The 22,813-nt window shown below is 41.1% G+C and overlaps 1 protein-coding gene across 2 annotated transcripts in view; it reads left to right on the top strand.

Moving 5' to 3' along the window:
* The window catches only part of LRRC8C (leucine rich repeat containing 8 VRAC subunit C), a 46,508-nt gene that overhangs the window by 19,710 nt on the left and 3,985 nt on the right, over nt 1–22,813 (top strand). The window contains exons 2-3 of one of the 2 annotated variants that reach the window (XR_006103678.1): nt 10,604–10,745; nt 18,390–21,534. Coding sequence is in view for 1 of the 2 variants with exons in the window: in XM_042465095.1 (XP_042321029.1) it covers nt 10,608–10,745; nt 18,390–20,660 (2,409 nt within the window). In the remaining variant the exon portion in view is untranslated. Of the gene's footprint in view, nt 1–10,603; nt 10,746–18,389; nt 21,535–22,813 lie in introns of those variants that run through there. The other variant, XM_042465095.1, reaches the window with a different exon arrangement.

The raw sequence follows: 22,813 nt of genomic DNA on the forward strand, positions 1-22,813 counted from the left end.
TCCATGCAGATTCAGTTCATTGAACCAGACTGAGCAGAGGACCCAGAAAATTCTAAAAATAGCTTACCAGTCTCTGGGCTTGATTTCTGCAAATATGTAGGAAGTGTGTGGTATATAGATGGAGAATATAATATTGAGTGCAGGTAGAAGTCCAACTGAAATTAATAGGACCTGCTTCCAGGCAACTCTGATTAGCAGCTAATTTCTAGAATGTCAGGATTGTATGACACGTGCATGCTTTCCCTATTTCTTTTTAATACAGAATAAAGAATCTCCCATTCAAAACTGTCCCCAGTAAAATAATCCTAAAATGCTGGCTAGAAATGATTACAACCTCCAAAGTATCCCAGCTCAGTGATTTGTATAAATGATCAGGGAGCCAGATGTGGCTGACTACAAGTCCTATTCTCTGACCAGTAGCCATGTCAATTGTGGCTGATAGGAGGTGGTGGCATAACTATTTGAAAGCTGAAGGTTTCTGTGAAGTCTTCTCCACTACCAACTGTGGGGTATTAATCAGAATCAATTTAAAATGCATTTGGGATACTGTAGGTGAAATCCATAAATTAAGATTGCAGTCTCTAATTCTTTAATTAAGATTAATGCTCCTTTAGATTTATTTGACCTCTAATTTTAAGTGCTGCTCTTGGTGACTTTTCTGCAGGACTATATAAATGATAAATCAGCATATGTGTGTATATATCAAGACTGCATAGATAACAATTTTTTGCATTGATAAAAAAATCAGCAAGATTAAGTAACAGTACTATACTGTACTGATGACTAGATCATTGTGGACTTGATATTTTGATTCTGAACATCTTTGTATATTATGCATAATTGGGTTTGGCACTATTGCCTACAAGAAACCAAAATATTGTATCTTCTGAGATATGAACAGAGCTTGCAAAAGTTACTTTGGGGGACTGCAGTCTCCAGAATCCCCTGCCTCTGTGGCCAAGCTGTGTAAGTAGACTATAGATTGCAATAAAAAAAGCTGTGGATCTGACCTTTTTTCTGTGACATTTCTTATATAACATGGCCATATTTCTTGTTAAGTGAAGCTTCTTTGGGATGGAAATAAACCTAAAGACAGTTACACAAGCAGGGAATGAGGCACACATTTGTATGTCTTTAACAGTCATACATAGTTCAAGCTATAATGTATCCACATGCCCTTTATTATTTAAATCGCTTATTGTCTGCATTATGTACCAGCTATAAGTTCTGCACGTAGTTGATTGTTCACGCTTTCAATTTCTAAATAAAAGGAAAACAGCAAGTGCACATTAAAATGTTTTAGTCTTTGTTCTAAGTACTGTATTTGGCAGCTATTTATGAACTGGTTTTCAAAAGCACAGGGTGGTCCTTGATCCACTTCTTCTAACAAGCTAGTGATGATGTGGTAAATTATGTCCAAGGGGTATAACTTGAGACATGAGATTCAGCCAAAACAAAGCAAAACAAAAGGTTGCAAAATGGTTTCAATCTAGTCTTTTCCCTCACACTGATTTTCCTGTCTAAAATGGCACAGTCCAAAGACAAGCATACTACGTCCGCTGCTGCTGGTGAAAGCTAGGCCTTAATTGTATGCAGTTACTGCCAAAGTCTATGGGGTCATACGTTTGGTAGAGCGTGATCCTCTGCCCAGTCAGTTCAAAACCAAAAATTTCCATTTCAGTGAGTCAGGATGGCCATCTTGAAGTCATTTCAGGCATTTCATTTCAAACTCTTCAGAGGTGACGGCATTGCAAATTGTTAAGAAATGCTTGGAACTGTACCAGTGCTGTGCCATGAGAGGGAAAAAAAACATTTAGAAGAGTATTAATCTTGCAGCTGCTACTTGAAACAAACCAAAGGAGCACACATTTGTGTCTTAAGCTTAGGTCTATTCCCAGTATTTTATTTCGTTCCAACAATTATCCTTATCACATATCTATCTTCTTCCCAAAACAATTCTGATCTCCTTTAAGGGGGTTGACTTTTTAGAATGGACCAAAAATCAATCCCAAACCCTCAGCCAACTGTAGTTCCCACAGGTTTGCACTAGGCAGTAGATTAATAAATTAATTTACATCCTATTCTGGAATGCAGGCCATCTGGGCCCCCTGAAGTCTGACGTAAACTTTAATCCCCCATTGGTGAAAATGCTTTATTGCTTTGTTGCTGATCACTGCTTTGCTTTTGTTATATAAATGAAGGGAAATAACTCAGGATTTAAAGATGCAATTATATTAGAATCATCATGTCAATTAACTCTCCCTTGCTCCGTTTCTTGGCATCTACCAAAGTTGGCTGTCTCAAACTCATTATTTTATTTCCCCCATAATTTATTTAGGAAACATTAAATTGGTTAGTGTTTCTGTCTGCTCCATGCAGCAGGCACGGATTACATTATTTTCATGAAAGCTCAGAGCAGTTTCTTTGGGAGGACAGAAAGAAAAATGTCAGGATTCAGTATGTTTGTATGTGTCTTCAAGTTACCTGTTGATTTAGGGTGGGTGAATTTCATGAATTTCAACAGGTTTTCTTAGGCAAGGAATATGCAGAAGTGGTTTTGTTAGTTTCTTCCTCTGAAATATAGGCTACAGCACTTGGTATTCATTGGCTGTCTCTCAATAACAGAAAACAAAAATGACGGAGGGAGAAATCTGTGGCAAATTCATTTAGCTCATCGAATACCAAAGGCAGTAGACCAGGGGTTGGCAAAGTATGGCTATGAGTTGCATGCAGCCCTTGAGACCCCTGAGTGTGGCCCCTGGAGCTCCAGACCCAATTTTTTAAATTCAGGGATTGATTTTTGGGCCTGAAAACTGACCAGAAACCTATGAACCACCCAAAAATGTGGCAGTTTGCTTTCCTGATCACCCCATCCCTGGATTTTTTTTTTCTGTTTAAAATGGTGTGTCCTGCTGGGTGAATACAGGAGGGGAAAATGGCCCTCTCTGAAGTTGTCCATTCTTGCTTGAGAAAAATAGTTTTCTAACAGCGGTTCAGGATGGCAGGGATGATGGGAGTTGTAGCTCTTCACCTCTGGCTTGAACTCACCACCTTGTTACGCACCAGCGCTGACCAATTTTGGTCAGTGGTTAAAGCTTTGCTCTAAAGCAGCAGAGTTACAGAGAATAGGCTGAAGACCCTGACAAACTCTCCAAGCCTTCTCACTCATGCTCCACAGAAGTCTTCACCCTTCTTCAGGATCCAGCTGGCTCTTGTAGCTTGACCCAAGACACCAGACAACTCAGTAGTCTTATATAAAAGATCTACTTTATTCTACTATATACAGCTCCAAAACTATCCACTACTACTACCCACAAAATACATTGGGATTCATAGCCATTATTATAGTCATTGGAAAACACCACCCACTTTTGTCAGTTTCCACCCAGTGGGCGTGTACAACCATTTTCATTGGTTCTCTTGGTTCAACCCACAATTAATGATTTCATCATTTCACCTTGTCCACTTTAACAATTCTCAGGTGTGTTCAATTATCCACTTTGCATTTCTGTCCTTGGCATTTAGGACTTGTTAATTACATTACCTTTTACACCTGTGTGGCTTCTAATTGCTTCTGCTGAGTCACCCTGACTCTCACATACATGTTTTATTTCTTTCACTGTATATCCCATGTTGCTTTTTCCTTAACACAGGATGCACTGGGAAAGGCATGACATGGTTGGAAGGTGAGAATATTGAGAGGAGGCTTGGGAGGAAGAAGAGTGGGGAGTTGAGATTGATAGGCCATCTGAGGTGTGGTGGCAGCAAGGAGGGAAAAGGAGTGAGGGCTGGCAAGGAGAGGCAATTGAAAGAAGGGTTAGGAGGAACAGTGAAGATGAAACCAGTGCACTCAAACAAAAGGTTGTATCTGAGCTTCACTGGTTCTACACCATGCTTTATCAAAATCAGCCAAGATCTCTGACTTTAACCAGTGAAGGAACTAATCATGAAGAACCTCACAGCAAGAAAGTATGTGTTTCTCCTCTTTTTCCTTATTCTAAACCAAATAATGAAAATAATGACTCCAAGTTGATATTGATGCTGAGATGTATTTTTATAGTAACAGTGTAACTTAAAGTGCTGAGTATGGTTTCATTAATGTGTTACGATTTGGGCGAAAGCATTGCAAAGAGCAACCATTACTAAGTAAGGCCCCATACAGACCGGCAATAAATGCCGGCATCAGGACAGAGTGGGGGTGTGGCGACTGCACACCGTGCGCCCTGATTCTGCCCCCATCTGGTGTGACGCCGTGCATCCCTTCGCACAGCAGGGGGCATCATGGCATTTCATTAGCGCAGAGTGTACATGTGCAGCGCTGAAGGAGTGCAAAAAAGCTGTGGCACTGGCGGCTATGGCGCCCTTTTAACAGCAGACAAAGCCGCTTTTTGTGACTTCTTTTTACTCCACGGACCTGCCAGGTTGGGGCCTGACATGCAGTTGCTGCATCCTTAATCTGGCAGGGAAAGGGGCAGCATCCCACTGCCCCTTAGGTGTTGTCTGTAAAGCCCCTTAGGCTGGTCTGAGTGTGTTTATGGTTCCAGCCAATCCATCACCAGTTGTGGGTGTTTGGTGGAATTGTTAGGAAACCTTGGCACTGCAAGCTGGGCTAAGCTTGTGGAAGGAACAGTTTTTCTAAAATTTAATTTTATCAAATTGATTAGCAGCATAGTTTTGTTTAAATAAAGCATTTTTGAACTTGTACAGTATATAATTTAATTTTTCTTACCCACCTTCTGTGTACAATTTCCTGATTTTCTAGTTATTGGAATTCTACCCACCCCACCCCACCCCCCCCCACCACCAGCTCCTTTTTTTTCTGTTGGCTCTCAGACCTGAGACTCAATTTGGAAGTATCTTATAAGGACTCTAGACTCGACGTGAGACTTGAAGGTAGAGACTGGAGATGTGACTTGAGACATGGAGTAGAAGACTTGAATGTATCACTGGCTGATAGACCCTGTAATCCACATGCACAGTAGTTTCAATTATTAGATCTCTTACAGATCTCTTCCTCTCTGCCTTACAGCAGCTATGCAAACATAGCAGACTCCCCATTTTTATACCCCTTCCCTACCACACTAGAAGCCACCGGTGCTTATCACATTTCCTATCCTCTCTATCATATACAATTGGCATCAGTGGCAGGAGGTAGGCTAGTCTGAGAGCACTATATCAAGGTGGCTGCAGGGCTTCTCCATGGCCCTGGGAATTTGTGTTGGCTGCAGAGGTGTAATGTTGTTGATAGAGCAGGAGTGGTCAACTCCACAAGGGTAGGGGACTGCATTAGCCCCCTAGGAGACTTTGGAAGACCGTACTGTCCTACCACACCCAATCTTGAAAAAATAAAATATTTATTTTTATTGTTGTTGTTGCTCCAAATGCCTTTCAGAGGACATGGGCAAATTTTTATGTTTATTGGCTTTCCGGGGTCTAGGTTCCTCAAAAGATACAGGACACCTCCTTAGTTTTTACTCTGGCAGCTCTACATGTGAAAACACACTGATAGACACTAATTTTTGACCTTCGGGTGGCCCTGAGGGTCTCATGTGGCTCTAAGCCTGCACTTTGCCCATCCTTGTGGTAGAGAGACTCAAGCAAATCCTCATGAGCAACAGGTGGGCTTCCATGATTAATAAAGCTCCAGACTGTGCCTTCTGTTTAAGAACTGTTTAGTCCTCATTGAAACTAACAAATGTATTGGCTTTTTATAAAAAAAGCATTGACATTTTGTCAGGAAGTACCATACCCAGAAGGCTCTCCTTCTTGTGTGGGCCAAAAGAATGATACAACAGAAAGGAACAGGCTGTTTCTTTGCCATCCCTGTCTTGGGATTCTGCAGTAGCTGTTTGGTAATAAAACTGCTCGCTCTGTTGAGACAAAAGATGCTACTGATTGTAGATAAATATAAAGTAAAGGAAACATTGGCAAAGAGAGCAGAAAGTGATGAGGTGACTGCAGTGTTTATAAGCGCCCATTTCTGATGATATTGTTTAACATTCTTCACTGACTTTTGTTTTATTCATTTATTTTAAATTACGTTCAGTTTGCTTTTAAGGGCAGAACTTTCCCAGCACTAGTCATGCTGGCTGGAGAATTTTAGAAGTTGTAATAATAAAAAAGGAAATTTTCTCCCAAGGTCTGAAAATATAAATGCAAGAAAGGTAGAAGAGCTCAAAGATTTGGAAATAAAGTACACCCATTCTATGCCATTACATTCTGGACAATTATGCTATTTGATCAGAATTGTTTAGGAAGCCCCTAAAATTAAAGAATGTTTGACTTCATTTAGAAAGAGGAAATGTTACACTGCATTAAGATGATAATTCTGTCCCTCCTATTCCAGCCTTTATTGTGGATTTCATGTACAATGAGCTCAGGGCATGGTCCACTAAAGGTGCCAGTTTCCTTTTTTCTTACTGATCTGGTCAATTAAACTTCATTTTGACATACGCAGTAATGCTGCCCATTTCCAAAGGCAGCAGAACCTCTAGAGGTGTATCCACACTGCAGAAATACTTTAACTATAACGACTCAATGCTGTGAGATTCTGTGATTTGTAGTTTTGTGAGATATTTAGCTATCCCTGTGAGAGAGCTCTGGTGCCTCACCAAACTACAGATCCCAGAATTCCATGGATTCAAGCATCCACAGCTTGAAAATATTTTTAAAATATATAAATGCCAAAAGTAAACCTTGATTTTGCCATTTTTTATAAGCGACACCATTTTAATGTGGCATTTTACTTTATTTAATGGTACTTGAGCATCAATGGATTTGGGTATCCATGAGGGGTCCTGGAACCAACCTCAGCAGATACCAAGGACCCACTGTACTTCTACCAAGCGACAGATTTTCAGAGAGCAGCTCCTACACCTCAAGATACTTCCAGGCTTTGGCTAATGTGCCCTCTTCCTTGCCTCTGTTCATCCCAAATGCCATTCCTTTTTATCCTTTCTACCAGGCAGGAGGAGCCAGTAGCCTTATGAATGTTGCTGGATTACAGTTCCTCTCATCCTTGGGGTTGGATGTCAAAGATGAGAAAGCTACAGCTTGTCACTTTGCTTCTTTGTGGTTTTCTGTACCAGAGCATGTAAAAAGTTCCTAGAATGATCCAGCTAGTATGGCCAGTAGCCCTGCTGGCTGGAGGATTCTGGGGGTTAACACCCTCAAAAGTAACTTTTGAAAGTTTGTTTTAATCTATATCCACACACTTTAAAAAGACAGTTTCCTACCAAAATAAGGAAAATCCCAGAACCTGAACTGAAAAGGCACCTTCTGTAGTGAAAATTAAATTATGCTAATAATTGTATGTATATGGTTTCTTCAGTAACTGCAGAAATGCACTTCATGGATGTTTGGGTTGATTTTCACAGTAGTATTAACATTGTTCAACATGTTTATTAGGAACTTAGAAACTTCAACATGAATGGGTACAGTCTGGCACTTTTCAGCAAGGAGTTATTAATGAGCTATGAGGCAAAGAGAGCTTGATGAGCTCATATAGGAAAATCCAATAAACTTGAAGAACATAGAAACACCATCCCCCTGTACCCTGAAGGCACCAGATGCTGCTGATCTTGGAAGCTAAGTAGCTAGTTCTTGAATGGGAGACTGACAAGGAATACCAGGTGCTGTAGCTTACGTTTCAGAGGAAGTCATTGGCAAACCATCTCTGCATATTCCTTGCCTGAGAAAATCTTATGAGATTCATGATGTCACTATAGCTTGACAGGTTGTCAACCTGTCATCCTTACATCCTGCATTGGGGGATGTAAGCTACATGATTTCTGATGTACTGGAGAGCAGGGCAGTGAGTGATGACATTTACAGCCCTCTCCATCAGCAAGGTATGATGCTACAAGCCTCTGCTGCTATTTATCGCATTGCATCTGACTGCTGGGAGAGGGTTGGGCAAATCGTTGTTTAGCATCCCCTCTGCCCAGCACCTCAAAAGTTCTCTGTTGGAGGAACTGCTTGGCTTTAAAGGTGGGTTTTGGAAGACACTCGATTGTTGCAGTGGTACAGTGGTAAACATGAATTCCAAAAATCATAAAGTTTTAGATCCCACTTACAATATTACAGATACAGAGCAGGTTGCCAGCCTATGTTTATGAGCTATCAAACATCTCTATAGCTATAGCTATGTCAGTACCATCATTAGGGGGTTGTTCACCATACCAGATGACACCCATTAGTGGAGGTGATATTGCTGGTGTAGCAGCAGCATGCTTGGGTCCCAAGGATACCTTGTCCTGGTCATCACAGTGGGGGTGTTCTAGCAAGCCAAGAATGTGGGGAGGTGGGTTTTTGTTTTGGTTTTTTGCAGTGGTGCTTCTCTGAGGCTGAACATGTGTTCTTGTATATGGAGAAGCTGAACATTAGCAGGGGATTGTGTGGTGTCACACATGTGCACGTGGGCTCTCCAGTTCCCACGAAGGCTGCCGACTGCCTTCTGGATGGTCAGGGATGCAACTATGGAGGGGGGTGGGTGACACCACAGGCCACACTGGGATGAAACCAACCCTAGTGATGCCACTGCAAGTTGTATTCCAAATTTCCAAGTTCTGCTCCCTATACCAATGCAAAGAACAGGAATGTTACAGCACCTGCTAATGAGAGCTTCTGTTGTCCCAAAGTAATATAGAAGATATCTCAGCAAAAGAACTTCGTGCTTGTCAATTACCTTTGGTAGAGAAAAATAATTTACAAAAGAAACCCAAAATCTTCTCCGTATTCTGTGTCCTTCGCAGTCATTTAAAGACTAGATGGAACAGAAAATTATGCTTTGAGGAAAATTTTCTTTGGTGCTCTTTCTGTGGCATTCTGCATTAGTTTTCCTTTCCAAAAATAAGCTCCCCATGAATTTTAATGCCAGTAGACAAAATGCTGTGACCTTTCTGATCAGGTATTTTATTTATCAAGCACTAAGCACTTATCAAGCACTCAGCACAGATTTTTGCATAAGATAATAAAAGCTGGAGCATCTGCATTTTAGAATGTCTTTGGTCAGTTGATTATGTCTGGAGCCTGGATTGCATAACTTGACCTGGAATCACCAGTGTTTCAAAGTAGTTTAAATTATTAAGGTAGGATATTGGAGTGTCTAGTTCTGGCCCTACCTACCAAGGTCTTCACCTCTGCTAAAATGCAATTCTTGGGAGATGAGACATGTATTTATATGGCTCCCTAAGAGGGGGAAAAAAGGTTGTCCATCTCTGTTCTGGTGATATTCTTAACTTTGTTTGAATTCTACAAGAAAATACCAGTAACTTTGCAGCTCAAAGAAGAAAATATAAGTTCTGTATAAAAGCCAAGGGCATTTTTTAGAAAGCAGACCTGTAACTTTTATTTAACACTTGATTTAGAATCTAAACTTTACATGAACTCTTGATTTATGTAGTACCTTTCAAAAAAAAATGTGGTTGGAATACCATTGTGGGGAATGTGAGAGAACAACTGATGCTGTGCTTTTCTAGGCCTCCTTTAACCAGCAAATTAGGCTGTATCTGCATTGTGGAAATAATGCAGTTTAATACAACTTTAATTGCAATGGTTTAATGCTGTGCAATTCTGGGATTTGTAGTTTTGTGAGATATTTGGTGTTCTCTCTCAGAGAGCTCTAGTTCCACAACATACGGTACTATAAACTCCAGAATTCCATGGGATGGAGTCATGACAATTAAAATTGTTTCAAACTACATTATTTCTGCAGCATGGATGCAGTCAATAAGGTGTAAATTTATATGGTATATCAAAATGTTGTGGTTAACACTTCCTCACAGGTTCTGGATTTAAGTTTTGGAGAATAGTGTGAAAGAAAGCCATGGAAAAGGAATAAACTTGTTGCTCTTGTAACGTAGATTTGATCTTAAAATGGAGGGATTAGAACTGGTAGAAGAGCTAGGTTAAATTGATGGGTTGGCTATCCAGTCCATTTTGGAATGAGGTGAGTCCTGTTCAGATGGGTCAGGGAAATAAAAGCAGAGTTTGAATTACAGGGGCAGGCAGGGAATGGAAGAGGCTCATAGGAGAAAATCTGTCAGACCAGTCACATAATGGATGCTGTAGCTTGCTGACTGTAGGCAAGTGACAGAATACTTCAGTTTGGAGGAGCACCTGATTTACCTTATTGGGAAGCTAGACTAGGAGCCATTTGCTGTTGTGGCAGATAATGTGACAACAAAGAATCTTGGGGACACACAAATGTTTCCAAGGGCCTTCATCCATGAAGACTAGCATCTCCTTTCAGACTACCTGAGTCAGAGAAGTGCAATTTGTCATAACCTCATTGACTAGAAGAGGACAAGACAGTCAGCCCTCTGAATCCATGGATCCAGTCATCCACAGCTTGAAAATATTTTTGAAAGGTATACATCCCAAATACAAAACCTTGAGTTTATGTAAGGAACTCCATTTAACTACACCATTGTATTTAATGGGACTTGAGCATCCATGGATTTTAGAGGGTCTTGGAACCAAATCTCAGCAGATGCCAAGGATCCACTGTATGTCTTCTTTTAGTCCCTTTTAGACTTAACAACAAACAAACATCCTAGCCATTTCTCTCTCACAAACACCTTTTTCCTTCACTTTCTTTCAGAACAATGATTCCTGTCACTGAATTCCGCCAGTTCTCCGAGCAACAACCAGCCTTCCGGGTCCTGAAGCCATGGTGGGATGTATTTACGGACTATCTGTCTGTTGCCATGCTAATGATAGGCGTGTTTGGTTGCACATTACAGGTAAACTAAACAACAGATACCTCTGAGACAGTTCCTTTAACAAACACATGCTGGCTGGAGTTCATTTTTCCAACTCTGGATTGAAACCCTCCTGATACATATTTTTGTCTGTAGCCTACTGAGGTGGGGAGCAGATAGCAGACTTATTCTGACAAGGCAGACAAGGCTGCATACCTGACTCTAGCCTGTAGAGTCTCCTAAGACCTTACTACATGTGGCTTTTAAATGGTGATTTCACCAGGAAAGAAACAGCTTTGCTGATACTGGTTCCAACATGTAGCTGCCCTGTCCTCAACTTGCCCCTTTTCATTCAAGGGGAAATTCTTTAATGACCTTGCAACTGTGCAAGTCCCCAGATGCAAAATGCCACTCCTGGAGCAATTTCACAATTCACATATTGCCGTTCGTATGCAGTCTGGCATTTCCCAGTCGCATGCAGTCAGTGTCTCCTCCTCACCTGTTCCCCTTCCCCCCTCACTATTCTGAAGCACCCTGATAACCTTTCTTTACTTTTTTGATTTATTTTCTTTATTTCTTTTTTTATAACTTTTAAACACCGCCCTGCAGCAGGCCTCCAGAACTGTGCAGAAACGTGCTCCCCCAAAGAAATACCGTGTAGGGCATAAGACAGAGAAGGGGGGTTAAGAGAGAGGTCAGGAAGAGAGAGTGATAAGAATAGCAGTTCTGGTCACCCAAATGACACAAGTGCAGTAATGACTGCCAGGAAAGAAGTATGTTTCCATTTTATTATTATTTGTATGACTGCTGCAAGAATGAGGCTTATGCAGAAGAGACTCTAGAATGACCAAAAAAATACAGCCCACTTTAAATATATTGCCAGTTATTATTAAATCTTTTTAAAAATGCTGTTTCTTAAATCCTTGGACTTGGAGGGAAGAAGTTACTCACAGTGTAAAATAAATATATGTATATTAGAAATAAATAAAATACAAATAATATTTTGAAAAGCAAGCATTTTATCTGGTTGCCCTATATTGTTAAAATACACTTTGGGCATGGGTTTTTTTTAACAGTTCTTCTGAATGTTGCATAACCTAAGGATTTGCATCTGTCACATCATATTAAAGAAGGGGGGATGAATGCATAATAAACTCTGATGATCCACTTTTATTTTAATAGTGTAGGTCCTCCATATTGCTGCCTCTGGTTATTATATCTTGCTTTGTAAAAATCCATGTGTGGCTCGACAAGAGAAAGCTGTCAGGAAAAAGCCACATGGGATATATAGTCACAAGAAATATAATATGTATATGAATGTATTTGAAAGTAACATGACACAGCAAAAGTTATTGAATTGTCACACAGGTGTTTTAAGTAATGTAATTAGAGAGTCCTGAAAGCCAAGGACATATGAGGCAATGACAAAGTGAAAAGATGCAAATTGATATCACCTGAGAGTCATTGAGTGGACAGTAATGTATGATGCAATGTGGGGTCTAGATTGAGCCAAGTATGGTATGTCAATCATAATGTATGTACACGCCCAGGAGGTGGCAACTGTATAATGAATAGCAAGACAAATGTCTATATAAGCAATAATGTATGGCAATACTTTTTGTGGGTATTGAGGAGTATAGTAGTGTGGATTTTGTGAGTAGTGAATTGTTTTGTGCATAGTGTATACGTATATTAGAATAAAAGTAGATCTTTTATATAAGAAGACTACTGTGTTGACTGGTGTCTTGAGAGCTGAACAAGAACCAGCAGACTGCAGAGAAGATTGGAAGACATCTTCAGCCAATTCTCAGAGCTACTGGTCAAACTGGTTGTTCTTCCGCTGACCAGGGTGGTGAGAGTGAAAGCCAGGAGAAGAGCTGCAACTCCCATCATCCCTAACAAAAGCCATGTGCCCATCAGTTGAAAACATTCTCCAGAAGTCTTAACCTCTGTTAACAAGACACATGGTCTCTTACACAGCCTGTCCTGAATCCTGAAATAGTAAGGTCTATGGTTGGCTTTTGTCCCTGGCTATATTTGATGGCTTTTCCTTATGCTTAGGGGGAAATCATATTTCTCCACATATCTAGAAATTCACCCTCTCATCCTGCAAAGATCAGCTTTTGTGGGTTAAAAATAAGAAAGCAGAGAAATCTGGGACATAACAAATTATTTTTAATTTTTCTTCTGTAAACAGTATCCAAATGCTATATATGGCACTAAGCTCTTCTTATTCTCCCCCTCCCTCCACACACACTATATTCAGAAGACCTACCTATCTTTCTTTGAATTGGCAGCCTTACAAGTCTGAAATTCTTGAGTCTGTAATTTACTATTCTTGGCCATGAGCCTATAGCTTATATTTTCACTTTGCTGATGTTCATGCTTTAGCTTCAACCCAACCTACATGTGTCCTTACCATAAGATGTTGCTCAGCTTCCATTTGTGAGGGAAAGACTGGAGGAGAATAGTAGCCTGAGTTTAGAAACCATTGGGAAGATCATGGCAGTGATTCTGGGGAAATTAACTAGGCCAGAATAGAAAACAGTATCCGAGTGATAGTTTTTTGTGGGTTTTTCAGGCTATGTGGCCATGTTCTAGAAGAGTTTCTTCTTGACGTTTCACCAGCAACTGTGGCTGTCATCTTCAAAGAATGCTTGCCTGTGGACAGTCCTTTCCAGGCAAGCATTCTCTGAAAACGCCAGCCACAGATGCTGGTGAAACGTCAGGAAGAAACTCTTCTAGAACATGACCACATAGCCCGAAAAAACCCACAAAAAACTATGGATGCTGGCCATGAAAGCCTTCAACTTCATAGTATCCGAGTGAGCTTTGAATTAAGATACTGATGTCTTGAGCTAGGAGTTCTGGTTTAGAGAGCCAGGTGGTTTTGGCTTTATTATAGAACCTTGCCAGATGATCTTCAGTCTGAGCAACTTCTCTGAGACCATTGTCAGTTTGTTCATCTTGGAGAGGTGAGAGCCACTACATGTATTCTAGATTCTTGTCCTTCCTGGCTTATCAAAGAGAAGTGCTGGCTAGATGGGAGATGAGCCGCTCTGTAATACTTCTCTCCAGCAAGGCATGATTCCAGTCTACCTAAAGGAGGCAGTTTTAAGGTCCTTGTAAAAAAGGCCTCCCTGAACCCCACCCTATGGGAAAATAGTCTATTTTGGGGTAACATTCTAGAGCATGTGGTGGACTCCCAACTTCAGGGGTTTCTGGATGAGACTAGTTATATGGATCCTTTTCAGTCTTGCTTCAGGCTTGGTTATTGGATAGAGAGGACTTTGGTCACCTTGGTGTTTGACTTACATCAGGAACTAAACAGGAGAGGGTGACCCTGTTCTTCTGGAACAGTATTTGATACCATCGACTGTGGTATCATTCTGCCCTGCGTTGCTGGGATGGGATCTGAAGACACTGTTTTGCAATGGCTTTGTTCCTTCCTGTGGAGGTGGACGCAGAAGGTGGTGCTGGGGGACTCCTGTTTGACTCATTGGCCATTTGCCTATAGGGTCTCACAGGGCTCTGTTTTGTCCTCTGTGCTATTTAACATAAACATGAAGCTTCTGGGAAAGGTTGTCCAGCATTTTGGGGTCAGGTGTCACCAATATGCTGATGACCCCCAATTCTATTATGCTTTTCCACCTAATTCCAAGGAAGTTGTTTCTATGCCACACTGGTCCCTGACAGTGGACTAATGGACTGATGAGGACAAACAATTTGAAGCTTAATTCAGACAAGACATGGGTGCTCCTGGTCAGTTGAAAGATCAGGGAATAGGGATTCAGCCTGTGTTACATGGGTTCAGAATCCCTTGAAGACACAGGCCTGCAACGTGGGTGTATGCCTGGTTTCGCTGGATGCTCAGGTTTCTACACGGAGCAGGAGTGCATTTGCAAAGTCAGAGGTTGCTCATCAGTTGCTCCCATTCCTTGGGATATCTGATTTATACAAAGTGACCATTCCTTAGTTATATTCCAGTTGGATCACTGCAATACACTCTACTTTGGGCTGTCTTTGAAGAGTGGAAATTTCACCTGGTCCAAAGAGCTGCAGGCAGATTACTAATGGGTGCTGGGAGCATACAGCTCCCTTATTGCAACAGCTCCACTGCCTGCTGGTCTATTTCTGGGCACGATTCAAAATGGTTGTTTTATATGTTTTGAACTATAAAGCCCTACATGGGTCAGACCCAGGCTACTTGAAGAATCGTATCTTCCCATGTGCACCTGCCTGATCTGGAAAATCTGCAGGAGAAGCACTTCTCTCTATCCTGCCACATTTTTAGGTGGAAACATGGGGAAAGGCCTTCTCTGTGGCTACTCCCACACTTTGGAACTCCCTCCCTAGGGAAGTTAGGATGGCTCCTTGTTTTCCTTTTAGCTACAGGTTAAGACCTTTCTTTTCCAGTAAGCTTTTGGAAACTCATTTGAACAAAAATGACTTTTATGGGGATGTAATGTTTTTAATCTGTTTTGAAGGAAGATTGTAATTGGTTTTAAGTCTGTTGATATTTGATACTGTTTTAATCTTAGTTTTGTATGATTTTAACTATTTGTGTTCTATTTTAGTCTGTCGTTTTGTAAGCTGTCTTGGGTCCCAGCCTGGGTGAAAGGGTATAAATATAAAGTTATGGATGTATAGATCTTTTGAGTTCTCTGGCTTAGTTACAGATCTCTCACCAGATGCCAGTCCACTCAATTAAGTTCCCTGGATTGCCCAGTGTGCTGCAGGACTGCCAGTCCACTTCCCTTTTCTGCCACATACCAGCATAGCTTTTAATATCTGTTTTTCTGGATGAGGTGAAAATAATGTGGTTTTTAAGATGTTGTGGAACTGCAGCTCCCACATTCCTCATCATTGTCAGTGCTGGTTAGGATTTGGCGTTCACCATCTGAAGCACCTCATAATTCCCATCCCCACATTATCTGCTGAATTTATTGCATGGGTCTGTTGAAAATGTATTCTGGTAAATGCTAGAAATCAGTTGGCAGTTATTTTGCTGAAGTAAGCACACTCTGAATGCTCAAGTGAGTGATGTCCAAGGAAATGGCATGTGGGAATGCAAACATTTGCATTCCTGCCTATTGCTGTTTTATAAATGCTCTTTCTAGGTGGCAGGCTGTCTTCCTCTGAAGCAAATTGGGGCAGTTTTGTTGGCATTAATCTACAGTGGCTCAACTAATGCCGGTAGCGGAGACTAATGCATCAACTGCAATGTCACTATTATTGATAATAGTACTAAATATTTAATTTAGAAGATGGAATGGTGCATGTTATTTGATTCTCTGTCAGACATGTGAGAGCTGAAAGCACTTGGATACCTTCTACCACTGTGAGATTTGGGATTACACTGCTCAAAAACAGTGTTAATTGGACTCAGAGCTATTAATAGTTACCTTTTGGGGCAACAGCTCCCAGTGGCCAGTGGTAATCCTGATTTGGGGATGCTGGGAGTTGTTGTATCAAAAAGGTAACTTTTCCAAGTTCTGAAATGGATATTGACATCTTCCTTATGCCTAGAACTAGTAAACTGAGCACTGATGTGGAGACCGTCTCATGCAGCATTTTCCCTATCTGTTGATAGGAACAAAACATAGGCCTTGTGTGTGTCTTTTTATCCATGGCAGGGGCCCAGTACAGACCACCCTAAAGAGGTGGCCTGCACCCATCCCTTTTCACACTGGATTGGGGCCAGGGCAACCTCACCGGCAGCCCTGCTGCCCCAATCCGGAGTTTTCCGGGCCATGGAGAAGCGGCAAAATACCGCTTCTCCATGGCCTGGAAAAGGGGTGTTCTTGGGGCTTCATGCCCCCGGACACCCCAGCCCCACAGAGGAGAAAGGATCGTTCCCGTGGCCATGCAGTTGCCGCAGAAACAATCAGCTCTAGGAAAGAGCTGTGAAATGCAGCTCCTTTCTGCGACGTCGTAAGGGCTGCATTGCAGCCCTTACGACGTCGCTTCTTGACGCAGATCTGCAGACGCTGAGCATCGTGCACATCATCATGGCGGCCCCCATGTGGACAGGAGGCTGCCATGATGACGGTGTCCGCACGTTCTAGGGTTCCGGATCATGCAGTTGCCACGTGGTCCGGAACATTAGAATTGCCGGAGGTACACTGCTTTGTGCCTATCTATCAGGCCTGGCTTTCCTTTGTGGACATGTTTCCTTGGAAAGTGTATTGACTTGTCAAGTCTGTGTGGCTGTGAATGGAATAGTTACCACTGTCAGTACAACAACAGTGGTAGATTGCGAGGTTCCTAATAGTCATTGGTGTGGAGCAAAGGATTGCCTGAAGCTAAGCAGGCCCTGTCAGCTCCCTAGAATAGAGATTGCCTGGAACCCTTGCATAAACTGCTCAAAGCTCCTCTTGAAGAGAACATGGAAAAATTGCAATAAAGAAAAGAAAAAAAAAGTTTTCCTGTAGCTCATGGAGTGCCCATAGCAGTAGTACCCCTCTAGCTGGCAACGAGACTATGTTGTCATGGCATCCTTGTTGCTTAGCATCTGTAGCACATATTAGGGCTTATGTTGTTCTCCCAGCTTGCTGGAGTGCCTAGGTAAAGAATGCAGCACAACTATGGCAGGTGTCTGGAAGAGGAAACAGAGCTGCAAAGTGGAATGTGGTGGAACTTGGATTTATTTGACAATGTTTAACCACCCATGTCATGTTCTCCCTTCATGAAGAAACCCAAGTTCCATTTATAATGTTAGCTTCCATGCAGAAAGGCTGTAGTAATGGAAAGACCCATGTCTCAAACTGCATTTGCCTTCTTGACTCCTGAATTATGATTGTCCCATGTGAATATGACTTAGGCTGCTGTTGCACTGCAGAATTAATGCAGTTTGACACCACTTTAACTGCCATAACTCCATCTTGTAGAATCCTGGGATTTGTAGTTTATTGTGGCACCAGAGCTCTCTGACAGAGAAGGCTAAATACCTCACAAAACTTCAAATTCTAGTATCCATAGCACTGAGCCATAACAGGTAAAGTGGTGTGAAACTGGATTAATTCTGAAGTGCAGATGCAACTTCAGTACAGAAAGTCTGAATGGCCCTGATGTGTATAGTAAGTACCTGTCTGCACTTCCAAATTTATTCTGGCTATATAAAATAACAGGAGAATGGTTTTCTCCAAACATTCTCTATAGTGCAAAAGTCTACTTAAGTGGAAATTGTCATTTCTGTATAGTAGTTTTTTCTCCCAGTTCCATTAGAACAAACCAAGGGTGCTTCCTAAGACAAGGTTTAATTCTGGACCTCATGTTTTGATGAGCACTGATAGTAAGGTCATATTTATTTATCCCTTTCCTTTCCCTCTTCCCAGCCTATTGAACAAACAAAGCCATGTTGAGTACATTTAACTCCCTCTTTGTTTTGCAAGAAGGAGAAACCCTTGGATTGAAGCTGGCAGACAGATAAATGTGTTATAAATAAATTAATGTTAAAATATGAGTTGCCTATCCATTACCATGGCTACTTGATTCCAGTTCCAGGTGAAGTTGTTTCAAGTATGTTGGTAGTAAAGTCCATATGGTAGCACTGGAAGTGGCATGATTGTTATTCCAAAGCAAGCAGCCTCGGAGCAGAGCTGCTTCTTGGGGGTCAAGAACAATATATACTTTTTCACCCCATAGTATATACCATATTTTAAAATGTGTTTTTGTGCATTCCAGGTTATGCAAGACAAGATCATATGTCTTCCAAAAAGAGTACAGCCTTCTCAGAACAGTTCCCACCTTCCTAATGTCTCAAGCTTGGACACCAGTGCAGTCCCATTACTTCCACCCAAACCATCCACACCTCCTGCTACTGTTGAAATGAAGGGTCTAAAGACGGACTTAGATCTCCAACAGTATAGTTTTATAAATCAAATGTGCTATGAGCGTGCTCTGCACTGGTATGCAAAGTACTTCCCCTATCTGGTCCTTATACACACACTGATCTTCATGCTGTGTAGCAACTTCTGGTTCAAGTTTCCTGGGTCAAGCTCCAAAATTGAACATTTTATCTCCATTTTGGGGAAGTGCTTTGACTCTCCTTGGACCACAAGGGCTTTATCTGAAGTTTCGGGTGAAGACTCTGAAGAGAAGGACAATAGAAAGAACAATATTAGCAAGTCAAACACTATCCAGCCCAGTGCAGAAGGAACTCTGGTAAAGACTCAGTCTTTGAGATCCATACCTGAGAAGTTTGTTGTGGATAAGGGGACACCAGGAGCACTGGATAAAAAAGAAGGAGAACAGGCCAAGGCATTGTTTGAGAAGGTGAAGAAGTTCCGACTTCATGTAGAAGAAGGTGATCTTCTCTATGCTATGTACGTTCGCCAAACTGTGCTGAAGGTGATTAAATTTCTTATCATTATTGCATATAATAGTGCTCTTGTTTCAAAAGTTCAGTTTACAGTAGACTGCAATGTTGATATTCAAGACATGACAGGATACAAGCACTTCTCTTGCAATCACACGATGGCACATTTGTTCTCTAAACTTTCCTTCTGTTACTTGTGCTTTGTAAGTATCTATGGATTCACATGCCTTTACACTTTGTATTGGTTGTTTTACCGCTCACTAAAGGAATACTCTTTTGAGTATGTCCGACAGGAGACAGGAATTGACGACATCCCAGATGTCAGAAATGACTTTGCTTTCATGCTTCATATGATAGACCAATATGACCCTCTTTATTCCAAAAGGTTTGCTGTGTTTCTTTCAGAGGTCAGTGAAAACAAACTAAAGCAACTTAATCTAAACAATGAGTGGACTGCAGATAAATTGAGGCAAAGGCTGCAGATGAATTCCCATAACCGTTTGGAGCTGCAACTGTTTATGCTATCTGGACTTCCTGACACAGTTTTTGAAATTACAGAGCTTCAGTCACTGAAACTTGAAATCATTAATAATGTCATGATACCAGCCACCATTGTGCAACTGGATAACCTCCAGGAGCTGTCATTGTACCAATGTTCTGCAAAGATCCACAGTGCAGCCTTGGCATTTCTGAAAGAAAATCTGAAAGTCTTGAATGTCAAATTTGATGATTTTAGAGAACTGCCACCTTGGATGTATGGACTCCGAAATCTGGAAGAGCTCAGCTTAATCGGTTCTTTGTGCCATGACATTTCTAAAAATATAACTTTGGAGTCTTTTCGAGAACTTAAGAACCTTAAAGTCCTGTACATTAAAAGTAATTTGTCCAAAGTCCCACAATCTGTGGTTGATGTTTCAAGTCACCTTCAAAAAATGTGCATTCACAATGACGGCACAAAACTGGTGATGCTCAACAACCTGAAGAAAATGGTCAATTTGACAGAATTAGAGTTGGTGCACTGTGACTTGGAGCGTATTCCTCATGCTGTTTTCAGTCTTGTCAGCCTCCAGGAATTAGACTTGAAGGAAAACAATCTCAAATCCATAGAGGAAATTGTTAGCTTCCAACATCTTAGGAAACTTACAATCCTAAAGCTGTGGCACAACAGTATAACCTACATTCCAGAGCACATAAAGAAGCTCACTAGTCTAGAACGGCTTTCTTTTAGTCACAACAAGATAGAGGTTCTCCCATCCCACCTTTTTCTGTGCAACAAAATTAGATACTTAGACTTATCATACAATGACATCCGATTCATCCCCCCTGAAATTGGGGTGCTCCAAAGCTTACAGTACTTTTCAATCACTTGTAACAAAGTGGAAAGTGTACCAGATGAGCTATACTTCTGCAAAAAACTGAAGACACTAAAGATCGGGAAAAACAGCTTGTCTGTTCTCTCTCCTAAAATTGGAAATCTGGTGTTATTATCCTATTTGGACATTAAAGGAAACCATCTGGAAGTTCTCCCCCATGAACTGGGTGAATGCAGAGCTCTGAAAAAGAGTGGTCTGGTGGTGGAAGATGCCTTGTTTGAAACCCTGCCCTTGGATGTCAGGGAACAGATGAAGGCAGAATAATGTCTATTTCCCAGTTCTTTGACAGAAACTTGTCTCTGCCAAATGCCTTGTACATAACAGCTAGCCTGAATATGCCTTTAAAGTCTATTTTTTAATTTCTTGATTCCCTTTTGACATAAAGTTTTCTGTAAAGACACTTTTGAACTAAGTATATATGCATATTTTTGTATCCATTTTCCCTTGTTCTCCCTCCAGCCTGGTGTTTAGTTTTTAATTTTGCCGTGATACTGTGGGCCTTCCGTAGCCCTTACTTTGTATTGGTGAAATCAAATGGGTTATAGCCACCTTAAAAAAAATAATGGGTTGGCTCAAAATAAGGTCAGCATATTTCAAATTATATAATGGAGGTAACCAATGTTAAGTAGATGAATGCATGGTTACTATAGCAACACTAATCCATGCTTTGTAAGCCATCACTCAGTCCTTTGAAATGGCCAGGTCCCCTGTCCAGTTTTTATTCCAGTTATGGGTAATTGTAGCTTCTGCAGGTCAGATTGCCCTGTTCTTGAAGCCTAATTTTGGCAATCCAGTAGTCCTTCATGGATAAGAGCTGCTTCCTTGCTTCTGGCACTGGATTGAGAAGAGCTTTCTGTGTGCATAGAACATTTCCTGCCACTGCTGGTAAGAGAAGCCTTGTTCTCTAGGTTTCTAAATTAAAACTGTGCTTCTGGATATCATACTCAAATGTCACTGACTCTAATTCCATCTTTGTGATTCTCAGGCATGATCAGAAGCTCTGTTAGAGATTCTGTTTCAACAAAATGCTGTACAGCAACATTCTCATTTTGCCCTCTGCTTTGTATGTGTTGGTGCTCCCCAGTGTACATTTGCATGTTTGTGCAAGCTGCAGCCATGGAACGATAAGCCTATAGAAGTAAGTGTGTGATTTTCCTATCATGAATGCACTTTGTGATTCTCTGAGATATAGACCCTGAAATGTACACATAGGCCTTACAACCTATTGGTAGTACAAGTTGGAGTTAGATCTATTGGATCAATGGGATTTACATCAGTTTTGTTAATTAATTGGTTTATTAGGCCTACCAGTCAGGTCATTTCTGATTTATGGTGACCCTAAGGCAAACCTATCACATGGTTTTCTTGGCAAGATTTATCCAGAGTGTGTTTGCCATTGTCTTCCTCTGAGGCTGAGAGAGAGTTACTTGACCAGTATTACCCAGGGAGTTTCCATGACCAAGTGGGAATTTGATTCCTGGTCTTCCAGAGTCCTAAGTCCAACATTAAACCTCTACACTATGCTGGCTGTTATTGATAACATGCATCATATTACAGAGAAAATAGATTGTTTGGGTTTAAAGGTTATCAACATTGCATCTTTTCTAATTGTGTTTTCATGCTGAAGTTCTTAATTAATTCACACCTAAAATTAGAGGCCCAGAATGACAGACAGACAGAGAGAACACCTTCACTGCTATTCCAATCCAGCAAAGCTATCCACAAATGGAAGACGTTATCGCTGCATTTAGCTATTGTGGATGCAGATAGGTATTTCAGTGCATATTTATCCCATAATGCTGATCCCAGTCCCATTGCAATGGCTGTTGCATTTTTTTAAAAAAAAAGAGGTGGGGAAAAATAACTCTAGCCCAGCCACATAATGGTTGCCCATAGTATCACAGTAAGCCAAAATTTACTGTAATTAGAATGAGCCCAGGCAACCTTCAGACTTGCATGCCTCCCTCTATGCTCCAGCACAGCTGTAAGAAAGGATTTTAAATGACTTTGGTTTTGCTTTTCACTTCCATTTCTCAAATCCTGACAAACTCTGGCTAACCTTAACTATAGTTTGTATAAGAACACGATCTTAAAAACGTAGGTTTATAAAGCTGGCTTGTGTCAATAAATATAGTTAAGTTTCACTACAGCTTGGTTCCAGATATAAAACTCAAGTGCATTTACACTGTGGAAATAATAGTTTCACACCACTTTAAGTGTTGTATTGCCAGCTTACAAAATCCTGGGATTTGTAATTTTACAGGGTCTTTAGCCTTCACTGCCAAATTCTGTTGGTTCCTCATAAAATTACAAATCCAAGGAATCTGTAGGATGGAACCGTGCAAGTTAAAGTGGTGTTGAACTGCATTATTTCTAAGGTGTAAATGCACCATAAGAAGCTTCCAATATCATCACAG

The sequence above is a fragment of the Sceloporus undulatus genome, chromosome 4, assembly GCF_019175285.1.
Source record: "Sceloporus undulatus isolate JIND9_A2432 ecotype Alabama chromosome 4, SceUnd_v1.1, whole genome shotgun sequence".
Taxonomy (NCBI): domain Eukaryota; kingdom Metazoa; phylum Chordata; class Lepidosauria; order Squamata; family Phrynosomatidae; genus Sceloporus; species Sceloporus undulatus.